The sequence below is a fragment of the Varanus komodoensis genome, unplaced genomic scaffold (assembly GCF_004798865.1).
Source record: "Varanus komodoensis strain SLA01 unplaced genomic scaffold, ASM479886v1 scaffold44_3, whole genome shotgun sequence".
Lineage (NCBI taxonomy): Eukaryota > Metazoa > Chordata > Lepidosauria > Squamata > Varanidae > Varanus > Varanus komodoensis.
In genome coordinates this window covers 711,347-724,775 of record NW_025336010.1, presented here as the reverse complement: position 1 = coordinate 724,775, position 13,429 = coordinate 711,347, and the positions used below count along the sequence as shown (strand labels likewise).

Genomic DNA, 13,429 nt, shown 5'->3' with positions numbered 1-13,429 from the left:
AGACGCTCCACTCTGTCCTTCACATGCCGGATGCGTGTGCCCGGCAGGCAGCAAACCTCCCTTGTCTCCAGGTTGGGGCGGCATACTGCCGGCTCAGTGCCCCTCAGCAGGGAGTCCCCAACAACAATCACCCGCCGCCGTGCCTTCCCGGTGCTGGTGGGCAGCTGTGCCCTGGCCCTCGCTTCTCCTGCAGTGGCCCCCTTGCTGCTTGTCGTCCCAGGCTGGGGGTCCTGCTGGCCCCCCGAGGCCTCATCAGCCCCAGCCTCCCCAAGTGGAGAGAACCTGTTTCCCAGCTCCAGATTGGTGCCAGGAGACGGAGGAGGGTGTGCTGGCCTCCTCCTCCTGTGGGTGACATGCCTCCACGTCTCCATGGCTGCTCCTCCCATGGCCTCTCCCTCAACCCTCTGTCCCGAGGGGGCTGCTCCGGGGGGGCCTGGAGAGCTCTCTCGGCCCTCAGGCACCTCACCTCCTCTTCTAGCAGGGTCACCATCTTGCACCGAGGGCAAGCGCATCCCTGCCTCTCCTGGGGGAGAAAGGCGAACATGTCGCAGCTGTCGCAGAGGACAGCAACACCCGTGACTCCCGCTAAGGCCATCTCTTGGTCTGCCATTGGGATCCCTTCTGAGACCTTACCTTGGTCCCCTGCCTTGTTTGTCCTGCAGTTCCTCTCACTCGCTCAGTTCTCCCAGACAAAAACCCACTCACACACAGAAGGATAAAAAAAACTTAAATTTATAACATAAACTTAAATTTAAGTTTAAATTGGAGGAAATTTAAATTGGAGATGGACGCGTCTGTGTTCCCTGCCCAAATGCGTCCACGCCCACCTCCTGGCGCCCGCCTCCCCCCCACTGCTCCCACACCCATCTCCCCCCCTCACACGATCGCTGGGGGTGGAATGGCTGCAATTGTGCCCGTGTTCCCTGCCTGAGAGCACCTGCGCGCACCTCCCCCTGCACGCCCACATCCACCTCCCCCCGCGTACCCGCTTCCCCCCCCACATGCCTGCCATCACACCTGTCTCCCCCCCCCCGCACAATCGCTGGGCGGGGGGAGATGGTCGCGATCTTTGGTGTCACTTTGCTTCAAATTTTTGAGAGTAAAAAAAATAGTTGTAGAACAGATTTTTATTTACATTGACCCTTATGGGGAAATTTGACTTGACTCACGACCAATTTGGGTCACAACCAGAGTCCTGGAATGGATTAAGTTCGTGAGCCAAGGTACCACTGCCTATATATTTGTCCTCTATCAGCTACACTGGCTTCTGATTGAAGTCTGGGCCCAATTCAAGGTGCTGGTGCTAACCTATAAAGCCCTAAACATCTTGGGACCAGGATACCTGAAGGAATGTCTCCTTCCCTATATGTCTCATGCCCCTTGAGATTTGAGGCAGAGGCCCTGCTCAGGGAGCCCTCCCTGAAGGAGGTAAAGAGGGTGTCCACTGAGAGGAGGGCCTTCTCTGTGGTGGCACCAGTTGTGGAATGTGCTCCTCAGAAGGTTTGCCTGGCACCGACTTTATACTCTTTTTGGCACCAGATAAAAACACTTTTTATTTAGCCATCATTTTAAGAACTAATGATTTTAGATGGTTTTAATATTACAGTCACATTTTCATTTTGTTGAATTATGAATGTTATTGTTTTGTTATTTGTTTCAGTTACTGTTGACTGTAATTATTACTATTATTATTACTACTACTGTTTTAATTATTGTAAACTGTCCTGAGATGTTCTATTATGAAGGACAGGGTAAAAATGTTGCAAATAAATAAATAAGTCTCTGCTAGGTGATGGTGTGCCATGCTGCACATCTCCCTCCCTGATGGTTTCAGTTTAAAGCCCTCCTGAGGAACTTGATTCATGCAGTGGCCAAACACCTGCTTCCCGTTCTTTGTGAGGTGCAGCCCGTCATTTGCCAGTAGTCCGCTTCCAGGAAGCTTAGCTTGTGGTCCCAGAGTCCAAATCTCTCTTTACGGCAGCACCTTCGTAGCCAGTCATTCACTTGGAAGAACTGTTCTTTCCCCAACAGTTGCTCTTCCACGTAGGGGAAGGATTGAGGAGAAGACTGTCTGGGCCCCAGTGTTTTTTATTTTTCTCTCTACACCTCGGGCTTCAAAGTCTGCTGTTACTTCAGAGAAGCTTCCCATGGCAGTTTCATTGGTTCCCACATGGAACATAAGGAAGGGGTATTTGCCAGTGGGTTGGCTGACTCGTGTGAACTCGCTGGCTATGTTTAACCTCAGCACCGGGGAGACAGCACGCTTGGCGATCCTCTGGGTCTTCACGACACGCGTTTTCTTCCACCTTGCGAGTCTCCCACGACGATCACGCTGCTCCTTTTGTTGCTGGCACCTTTTTCCTTCCTTGCTTGGCCCTTTGTCCCTTTTCAGAGTCACATGGTGTGCCGCGTAGCTCTTTCCCAGTGGGTTCTTCACATGCCCCTTCCTCAAGCAACTGAAGGCGGTCCGAGAGTTCCTCTGCCTCCACGGGTGCAGAGCGTCTTCTAGGTCTTCTGCGCTGAACTGCCACCCAGTTCCGGCGAGTTTCCTCATTTCCCTTCCCGCAGGGTTCGCTTCTGCTGCCTCGGCTTGCTGACACTCTTCTTGCTTCTGGGCTACACTTAGCTGTTGCAGCTCCTCCGCTCTGTCTAGGAACTCTTCGTTTTCTTGTATTATCTTAAGGGTAGACATTCTCTGGGCTATGAGGAATCACAGCAGTTTGCCAGGAGGGGAGAAAACATTTAAGTGGCTGAAATTAGACACCTGAATTTTCTGGGTCACAGAGTCAGCCTTTGCACTATTGCTGCCTGCCCGTCTTAGCAGCCGTAGTGGATGCCCCTCTAAGCATATCACTAAACAGGAGGAGAAAAATGCTAGCAGCAGGAGTCTTAAAAAACAAAACAAAAAACCTTTATCTGCTTTGTGCCTCTCCTCCCATTTGCAGATGGGGTTGGTCAGTCTATGAGCCTGTGCCTCAAATTTTATTAGCACCTAGCAATGCCCTGTGGCTGGGAGACCCATCTCTCTCTCTCTGTCTGTGTGTGTGAATCCTGGCTTCCCTATGATCAGTGGATGCATCTTGAGCTTATGTTGCAAGAAGGGACAGAGAATGGGGCTCCTAGAATCATTGAGTTGCAAGGGACCCTGGAGATTATCCGGCCCAATTTGCTCCTCTGAGTTCGCTCTGTGCTGAAGGGAATGGCTGTGGCACGGTTGACAGAATACCTCCCGTGAAGGAGATTCCACCACCTCCACTGCTGAACGGCCTTCACTGCTAGGAAGCTGCTCTGAACACGCCGCCCAGATGTTTGCCTGCCATTTCAGGAGCTCCCACTTGGAGCAGTAAGCAGGAAGCAACACAGATGTGGAGCAAAGGGCATGGGAGCAATGCTCTCAAGGGTCTCGGAAGAACTGTGCTGGAGCTGGCAAGATGGCCCGTGATCCAGTGTTCTGTCCCCTCGGGGGCTAGCCAAATCCCCGTGTATAATCCACAAGCAGGGCAGGAATGCAACAGTGCCCTCCTACCCATGATCCCCAGCCACTGGTATTAGCAGGCATGCTGCTTCTTGATACTGGAGGGTGCACAGAGCAATCCTGACCTGTAGCTATTGATAGTGTTATTCTCTGTGAATGTCTCTGATCCCCCTTTAAAGACATCCAAGCTGGGTGTGTCTTCAGGAATCAAGTTCCACTGTTTAGCAGTGTTTATTATGCTGAATCACCCACAACTGCCCAGAGAGGTAGACAAACCTCAGTGAATGGGTGCCACTGCTGCATGCAGACCTGCCAAGTGGGCACACCCACGTGGGAAGAGATGACATTTGGGTATTCTGGTCCCACTCCAGTTTGCATGTTGGAGTCCCCGTCCCCCACCCCGCCTTGCTGCAGTGCTGCTTCAGCTCTTGTGGCATCTTCCCAGTGAAAACAGTCACCTCATTAAAAGGGATCAACGAATAGGATATCAGAATCTAAAACTCTATTGTTTCACCGCCCTCTTCCTAACCTGGTGCCTTCTAGAAATGGGGGCGGCAAGTCCTATCATTCCCAACCAGCACAGCCACCATATTGGCTGGGAATTAGGGGACCTAGAGTCTCACGCTTGAAGGAAATAGGGTTGGGAAGGGTGGGCTCGAGGCTTTCCGTTAAGAAAAAATGGAAAAGTACTGCGACTTCAGGAGGCCACGGGCTTAAAAGGAAGCACACTCCGAAGGAGGGAGCAGCAAACCTCCCACTTAGCGAAGCCCCAGCCCCGAGGTGCTCGGGCTGCAGCCGCTATCCAGGGATTGATTTACTCCGTCAGCGAGAGGCTTCCCGCTTCTTGGAAATAAGCAGCATATATGCCAATGCGGACTGCTCCCCAGAACGCCCAGTAAGTGCTCGGCTTCCCAAGCGACCGCGCTCGGACGTGGCAGAGGGTCGAGGCGGGTCCTTCCGATCAGGATGCCCCCGGCCACGCGGAAGCGCGGGCGAGCGGAGCTGCCTCCCGGAGCGTAGCAACGGCACGTCTCCGCGGCGGCTCGGCTGATGGGCGGCTCCGCGCCGCGGCCCCGCCTCCTCGGGCGGCGGGGAGCCGCGCTCCGGTTGCCTGGGCCACGCGCCGCCAGCCGCTCGCGCCGTGCTGCCGCTCGGTGAGTGCGCCCCTCTCCCCTTCGCCCGCGCGCGGCCTGAGCTCGAGGCGTCCCCGGCAGGTGCCGCGGGAGCAGCTGCTCCGCCGAGTGGGGCGGCCCCTCCCCGCGGCCTGCTGCAGGGGCGCGGCGGGCCTTCGGGGCGCCTTGAGCCCGCCGCGGGGGCAGACGGGTCCTGGATTTCTGCACCGCGCTCTTCCCGGCTGCAGCTCGGCTCGCACGCGGGCGGTCCTCGGGACTCGAGCGCAAGCGCTGCGGCCCGCCTTTTCGGCCCCCGGGACGCCTCTGCCCCGAGCGGCTCGATACGTCGCATTCCTCGGCGAGGGCGGGTCAGGGCCAAACCCCCTCGCGGAGGGGCCGCCGGCCCGCGGGGTGCTGCTGCGCGGGGGAAGCCGGACGGCCCCGGCGATTCCGAGGCTCGGTGAGGGCGGGCGCGCCCCGCCGCTGGCCGTGCTGATTCGCTCCGCGTTGCTCTTCCGCCGGGCGCCAGGAGAGCTAGGCGAGCTGGGCGAGGCCCCGGGCGAGCCCGTGGGATGCCAGGCTGTTGCCGTGGGGGGGGGGGCTGCGGAGGCCCTCGTGGTCGGCGTGGGTGACCGTCGTGCGGTGGCTCCTCCGGGGCCGCTCGCGCCTGCGCCCTTTTGCGCTCGGAGCCGCCGGGGTTCCGTCTCGGCCACCTCCTGCCCCGGGAGCGGCGTCTGCTGGCGCTCCGCAGGGGGCGGGCGGAGGTAGCGCGGGCTGCGCGGGCGCCCGCAGAGGGGCTCGTCCCTTCGGGGACTCTTGGGCTGCGCCGCGGCAGCCCGACCCCCCTCCCGTACCCGCATATCTTTTTCTCCACGCTCTTCCGACCTTCTCCGGGGCAGCTAGGGACGGTGGTGTAGCGGAGTGGGGGCTGTGTCGGAGCTCCCCCACTTACTATTTTGGAGGGTGGCCGGCGGGTCGTTGGACCCCTGGAGCCACGGCCGCTGTCCCTCCCTCACCGCCTCTCGAGAGACTTAATTTGCCTGCCCCGTGGCTCGCAGTTGCCGTCGTTTCCCAACCGATTTTTCGACGGTCCCCTGCAGTTCTTGGGAACTCCCTGCTGGAGAGGCCTGCCAGGCATGCACGTGCTCCTCAGCAACATATGCTCAGCTTGCCCTTGCTGCTCCACAAGCTACCTCGCATCCCCCTCCTCCCTCCCAAATTCTAGTTATTTATGGCTACGCTAAAGTTGAGAAGGACTGAATAGGCAGAGAGAGGCTTCAAAGGCACAAAAAGCTCAAATTTAGTTTTTACAAGGGAGAGGATAAGTTTCCCCCTTCATGCATCACTGCCTTGCCATGAGGAAGATGTTGAAGCTCTGAGCTGTGCCCTGCAGGGCCCCCCAAGACGGACAGGTCATAGCAGAGAGCGCTGACTAAAGCTGATCCACTGGAGAAGGAAATGGCAACCCACTCCAGTACCCTTGCCATGAAAACCCCATGGACAGTTCTAAAGGGCAAAGAGATAGGTCGCCAGAAAATGAGCCCCTCAGGTCACAAGGTGTCCAATATGCTACTGGGGAAGCGCAGAGGGCTAGTACTAGTAGCGCCAGAAAGAATGAAGCGGCTGGGTCAAAGCCGAAAGGACGCTCAGTTGCGGATGTATCTGGGGGTGAAAGGAGAGTCCGGTGCTGTAAAGATGTGGAAAACTCAACAGTGGCTGCAGGATTGGAAAAGGTCAGTTTACATTCCAGTCTCAAAGAAGGGAAATGCCAGAGAATATTCAAACTATCACACCATTGCACTCATTTCACATGCTAGCAAAGTGATGCTCAAAATCCTACAAGCTCGGCTCCAGCAGTATGTGGACCGAGAACTACCAGAAGTACAGGCAGGATTTCGAAGAGGCAGAGGCACTAGAGATCAAATTGCCACTGGATCATGGAGAAAGCTAGGGAGTCCCAGAAAAACATCTACTTCTGCTTCATTGACTATGCTAAAGCCTTTGATTGTGTGGATCACAACAAATTGTGGCAAGTTCTTAAATAGATGGGAGTACCAGACCATTTTATTTGTCTCTTGAGAAACCTATATGCGGGTCAAGAAGCAACAGTGAGAACTGGGCACAGAACCACTGATTGGTTCAAAACTGAGAAAGGAGTTTGGCAAGACTGCATATTTTCTCCCTGCCTATTTAACTTATATGCAGAGCACATTATGAGAAAGGTGAGGCTAGATGAATCACAAGTTGGAATTAAGATTGCCAACCTCAGATATGCAGAAGATACCACTCTAATGGCAGAAAATGAAGAGGAACTAAAGAGCCTCTTGTTGCGGGTGAAGGAGGAGAGTGCAAAACTTGGCTTGAAACTCAACATGAAGAAAACTAAGATGACATCCGGTCCTCTCACTTCCTGGCAAATAGATGGGGAAGAAATGGAGGTAGTGACAGATTTTATTTTCCTGGGCTCCAAGATCACCGCAGATGGTGACTGCAGCCAAGAAATTAAAAGACACTTGCTCCTTGGGAGGAAAGCTATGGCAAATCTAGACAGCATACTAAAAAGCAGAGACATCACCCTGCTGACAAAAGTACATATAATCAAGGCTATGGTTTTCCCATTCGCCATGTATGGCTGTGAAAGCTGGACCATAAGGAAGGCTGAGCGCCGAAAAATTGAGGCCTTTGAATTGTGGTGCTGGTGGAGACTCCTGCAAGTCCCTTGGACCGCAAGGCGATCAAATCGATCAGTCCTAGAGATCAACCCTGACTGCTCTTTAGAAGGCCAGATCCTGAAGATGAAACTCAAATATTTTGGCCACCTAATGAGAAGAAAGGACTCACTGGAGAAGAGCCTAATGCTGGGAACAATAGATGGCAAAAGAAGAAGGGGACAGCAGAGAATGAGGTGGCTAGATGGAGTTGCTCAGGCAGTCGGCGTGAGCTTAAGTGGACTCCGAGGGATGGTGGAGGACAGGAAGGCCTGGAGGAATGTTGTCCATGGGGTTGTGATGGGTCGGACGTGACTTTGTGACTAGCAACAACAGTTAAGTTTCAATTGTAGCATACTGGGAATGGTTTCTGCTTTGTTTTGTGGGGTATAAAAGAGTCAGTGCTCTTTTGTATTCAGTTCTTTTTGGGTATTTTATTTGATGTTGAACTTTATAGGGCTTTCTGAGTCAGTTAATGCAGAGTACAAAAAGTGCTTTGAACTGCAGGCAAAGCAGTATTCCTACTTCAGAAAGCCAAAACAAGTTACGGAGAGTTTGAATGCTGTAGTTGCAGGACAGCCAGTGAATGCTCATTAGACTGTACCATCAAGCAGTTCGGTTGCAACAGAGGGTCACTGTGTAGACCCAGAAATTGGTACTTTGCACAATCTCTATTGAAGTAGCAAAGTCAGATGGTGTCAGCAATGTCTGGTCAGATACGTGGTCAGTGGAAATGTGGGAAAACAAGAAAAGCAATAATCCATGGCTGAGATGTGTATCATGTTGACTTGGTTATTCTGTATGTACAAAGTCAAGCATTTGGGATCTCTCAGTGTAGTCATTCTGTTGCATAGGATGGAACTTCAAGAACCATACAACCTAAGTCAGTCCCAAGGAAGGTGTGGAAGTGCTCCCCTTCAGTTGCCCATAAGCAGGCCAAGGAGAGATTGGATAAAGTCAAAATGCAACACACAGTCTTGACCCTGATTGCTGCCATGCATCCCAAATAAGGACTTGCAGGGTATTTAAGCAGCCTGTTACTTAGCTAAAAAGAATCCGATCACTTTAAACTGCTGCAGCCACAAGAGCTAAATGGTGCAGAGCTTGCTAAAGGTCTGAATTCCAGATTCAGTGCCACTCAAATTATTGATCACATTGGATCAGTAATGCAATCAGACATCCACAAAGCAAAACAGCATCAGTGCTGAGATACCATTTCTTACTGATGAGTCCACAAGTCTCAGTGATAAAAAGCACATTAACAGTGTATTTAATATTTGAATATGATAAACAAAATGAGATGTGTCATTTTTCTTGACCTAATAGAACTTGCATAGAAAAATGCAGTAACGATAACATCCATGCTTCTAAATTGCCTAACATCACATGGTTTTGATCTTCAGTACCTCCAACAAAATCTTGTATGTTTTTCTAGTGATGGAGCTAGTGTGATGCTAGGAAGGAAATCTGGAGTTGCGCAGTGCCTTCTTGAAAGACGTCCCAGCATCATTGTGTGGCCTTGTCGAAATCACGGGTTAGAGCTGACTGTTGGTGACACAGTTTCAGAAGTCTGTTGTATGGATTTTTTCTGTGCATTTATGGACAAACTTTATTCATTATACAGCAAGTCCCCACAAAATAAAAGAGAGCTGAGAAAATGTTCAGAGCAATTGGATGAGCAGATAAATAGGACTGGAAAGGTCTTGGATGTTAAGTTCCTTTAGGACTATTTCAGCAGTTTGGAAAAACCACCGTTCTCTGTGTTTACACTTCAAGTCTTCTAATAAGTACAGCAGTTGTTCACTGACTGAGAGATCATCTTTCAGTTGACAGATAATTGGAAAGTAGTGGCCATTAGGCATGGTCACTTCATAACCAGCTTAGTGACCGACATGAAACAGGGCCTGCTTAGAGTGAATCCAGCAAAGTTCACATTGAATGGTCCATCCGTAACATCATAAAGGAGCTTCAGGTCCTGGAACATGAGGGGTGGCCCACAGAAATCCAGCCAAGACTTGGAGACGTGCCATCACTATGCAGACGTTGCAAATTAACATTCATTCTGCACTCTTGGCTTTTGGAGACTACTTAGATAACAGCCAGCAGGTACCACCTGACCTAAATTCTTTGATGCAATCCAGCAAAGTAATCCCAAGTAGCATATTTGAATGTGAAAGGGATTTCAGTAACATGAACTTGATTGTCTCAGAAATGTGATCAAAATGGACAATTCCTCACATGCCATTGCTTCTGTTTAAATGAAATAAATGGGCCCCCTGAATGAGAACCTTTGGAAGCCAGAGCATTAGATTAACCAGTGGCTATGAAGAAACCAACCTGACTCCAGAACTGAGTGGCTGCTTCCACAAATGTTGAAAGAAATCCAATTTGGACAATTGTTAAGTAAATTATTTTTGGAAAGGTTGAAACACTGTTGAGAAGGCCACAAAAAGGGATGGTTTCAGATTTAGGTTACTTTTGCACCACACATCTAGGGCACTTTTATTCCACTTTAAACAGTCATTGCTCCCCCATAGAATCTTGGGGGACTGCAGTGTGTCAAGGGCACTGAGTGTCGTGAGTGGACTCCCATTCCTCACACAGAGAGATCTGTTTCCAGAGTTCCTGGGGAAGATGGACTGACTGATTCTGGGAGTTGTAGCTTAATGAGCCAAACAGGTGTTTTCGAGCAACTCAGCCCCAGAATTATTTGGGAGAAATCATGGTTAAGTGGAAATACATTCACTGGAATCAGTGGGAAAAAATTAGCTATGACTTTTGATAGCCTTAACTTACTTCAGTTAGGATACTTTATGCATGATTTAGTGTGGATCCAATGAGAGCACAATAAAAGATCATTGGATATTTTGAGAATCTGGAAACCCTAAATAATAGACTCTGAACTCACAAAGGATCTCCCACACAAATTCTGTGGTTGCAGAAGTCACAGAAAAAAGAAACCAAACAGTGATTGTCAATCCAGACTTACTCTTGGGAGAATGTAACACCTGTGTTTCTTTAAGGGAGCCATACGGCTAATGGGGCAGGCTAGAAAGTGAGCAAATGAATGAATGAATGTGGTTAATTAGCGTCTGTGTCTCCTTTTTTCCTCTTCCCTCCCTGTCCTTTTCCTCTTGTATGTCATGTTTTTAGAGAGTAAGCCTATGGGCGGGAACTGCCTTATTAATTCCATGTAAGCCACTCTGGGGCATCTTTGGCTGGAGAGCAGGATATGAATGTAGTTTAATATTCATTCATAATAAATAAGATAAATAACTTCTAGAAGCTGCAATTATTTCACCTCTAAAGAAATATCCTCATCTTGCATTCATAACTCAAAAGAAATTCAAACAAAGTGACAAAACTTAGCTTCAAAAGAGGCAGATCCTGTATTAGACTGCATTAATGGAAGTATCACTTCCAAATCAAGTGAAATGCTAGTTCCCCTAAACTTGGTACTAATCAGGCCATCTATGTAGTGCTGTGTGCAGTGCTGAGCACCAGTTTGAAAAAGATACAAGCTGGAAAGTGTTCAGAGGAGGGCGATGAGGATGATCCAGGGACTGGAAACAGATCCCTGTGAGGAGAGACGGAAAGAACTGGGCATGTTTGGCCTTGCGAAGAGAAGACAGAGGAGATGTGATGGTGCTCTTCACGTACTGGAAAGACTGCACACAGGAAGGCCAGGACCTCTCCAAAGAGGAAGGCCAGCGGGCAGGACTCGAATGGGGGCGCAAGCTGCAGGAAGGCAGGTTCCAGCTGAACATCAGGAGGACTGATGGAGCAATGCAGCAGTGGAACACATGACCCAGGGAGGTGGTGGGCTCTCCTACAGAAGAGGCATTCAAGTTACAACTGGACGCCCTCAGAGAGAGATGGTGTAACTCGGTGTCCTGCACTGAGCAGGGGTTGGACCTGATGGCCCTCTGGCCCCTTCCTACTCTACTATTCTGTGATTCTGGGTGATTTTGCGAAAGCTCATTTGTATTGTATAATCATGGGTTATAGGAAATAGGTTTGGCTTGGGGGTGTGTGGGCTTGATGGGGGTGTGGACTCCCCCACACTTCTAAATTTCCCCCTACATCACTGGCCAGGGAGGAAGGGCAGATTGCCGAGGGCTTTCAATAGAAGGCCTCAAGGTTTGCATGAAAGCTGCCAGACACTCAGGCCTGTATACGAAGATGTACATGTCAAGGTATTCTCCCTTCCCAGAGTCCACTTCTCTGGCAGAACTGCTAATGTACTTTCAGACCATGGGATAAATAGAGTTCTGCTTTTCTTAAATTTATACAGGGAAATGGATTACATGGAAACGTGTGATTCTGTTGCCATTGGGCATGTAGGATTAGGTGGGCTAGAAGCTTGGTGTGCCGCAGTGGTCAGGCAAGTGTGAGCTGCCAGTCAGGAGGTGCCCTGTTCAAACACCAAAGGTGCTGTGAATGTCGGAGTGAACCTTAAACAAGCTGCATTCGCTCGCTCGGCCCCTCCTTCCGCCTTCAGACATGATAATGCTGACCCACCTTGTAGAATGGTGATACAATTTTTAAAAGACAAGTGCTGGGTGTTGTTCTTTTATATTTCTCTTTTAGTAGGATCTCCCACATCAACCCATGCTTGTTTCTGTTCTGGTTCATATTTTGCAGTGCAAATTGAATTTGGGCAATGAAGGCCACCCTACTTCATGTGACGCCGTCAGTGAGCAGGGACAGAGTTATCTCCCAGTTCCCGAAAGTAAGTCAACTTTTCACTGTTGTCCATGTTGCCGGTTCCCTGTGTGGTGGTGGGGCTGTGTGCTGTCAAGGCACTTCTGACTTAATCGCAACCCCCTGGATGAAAGTTCCACAGCTTGTCATGTCCTTGACAGGCCTGGTCAGCTCGTGCTGTTGTTTCCTTTATGGCATCACTTGATCGAATGTCTGGGCTTCCTTTCCTTCTGCCTTCAACCTTCTCTGGCATTATTGTCTTCTCCACCGAGTCGTGCCTTCTCATGATGTGCCCAAAGTGTGACAGCTTCAATTTTGACCTTTATGCTTCCGGGGAAAACTCTGACTTGGTTTGCGCTGGGACCCAACTCGTTAGTCTTGCAGTCGGTCCAAGATGTTCACAAAGCTTTCGTCCTGCACCATGTTTCAAATGCATCCATTTTCTTCCAGCTTTCTTCTCTGTTCAGCTTTCACATCAGCACACAGTAATCAGGAGTGCAATAGTGTAGATGATGCTGACTCTGGTCTCCAGTTAAATGCCTTTACACTTCATTATCTTTTCTAGTTCCTTCACCACTGCCCTTCCAAGTCTCACTCTCCTTCTAAAGTATGCCAACTCTGTCATAATTTCAATTTCTTCTTTGTTGACAGGAAAGTTGTGTAATTCTTTGGTAGCTGAGATCTTTGTTTTCTTCTTTTTTTAAGATTTTTATTAAGATTTTAAACTAAAAACTAAAAAACATCAGTCATCAAATACATCGGACGTACTGGGTCAGCCCCTTATAACATATCTTTTTAACATTCTATAATCATACTCAAATCGATTTATAAAAATTTAAAGACATCTTTAAATCTAAGCCAAGTCCCGTTTCTCCAGCCAATCATAAAAAAGGTCCCAAGTTTGATAGAAGTCAGTATCTTCTTTCTCCTTCAGTAATAGAGTCAATCTGTCCATTTCTGCACAGTCCAGAATCTTTTTTAAAATCAGTTCCTCAGCGGGTAGTTCCTCACTCTTCCAGTATTGAGCAAGTGCAATCCTCACCGCTGTGACTAAATGTAGCATCAAATACATTTCTTATTTGCTAATACTTGCTAATATTTTCCGGTATAATGCCTAAGAAGAAAATTTCAGGTTTAAAAGCTAAGGGTTTTTGTAGCATTTCCTCAAGCCATTTATGTATTTTAATCCAATACTTTTTCACATAATCACAGGTCCACCACATATGGTAAAAAGTACCCTCATCATGTTTACATTTCCAACATCCATTTGGCATATTTGGAAACATCTTAGCTAATCGACTTGGCGACAAATACCATCTATAGAACATTTTATATAAATTTTCTTTATACGAAGTTGCTAAAGTTACCTTAATATTTCTCTCCCATAGCTTTTGCCACTTTTCTAATTCAATATTATATCCAAAATTTTG

At 49.4% G+C, this 13,429-nt stretch overlaps 1 protein-coding gene across 1 annotated transcript in view; it reads left to right on the top strand.

Moving 5' to 3' along the window:
* Nucleotides 1-11,958: 11,958 nt before the first annotated feature.
* Nucleotides 11,959-13,429, top strand: part of RAB36 (RAB36, member RAS oncogene family) — a 28,422-nt gene continuing 26,951 nt past the window's right edge. Inside the window, exon 1 of the mRNA XM_044444179.1 lies at nt 11,959-12,027. Coding sequence (XP_044300114.1) covers nt 11,959-12,027 — 69 coding nt within the window. The remainder of the gene's footprint in view (nt 12,028-13,429) is intronic.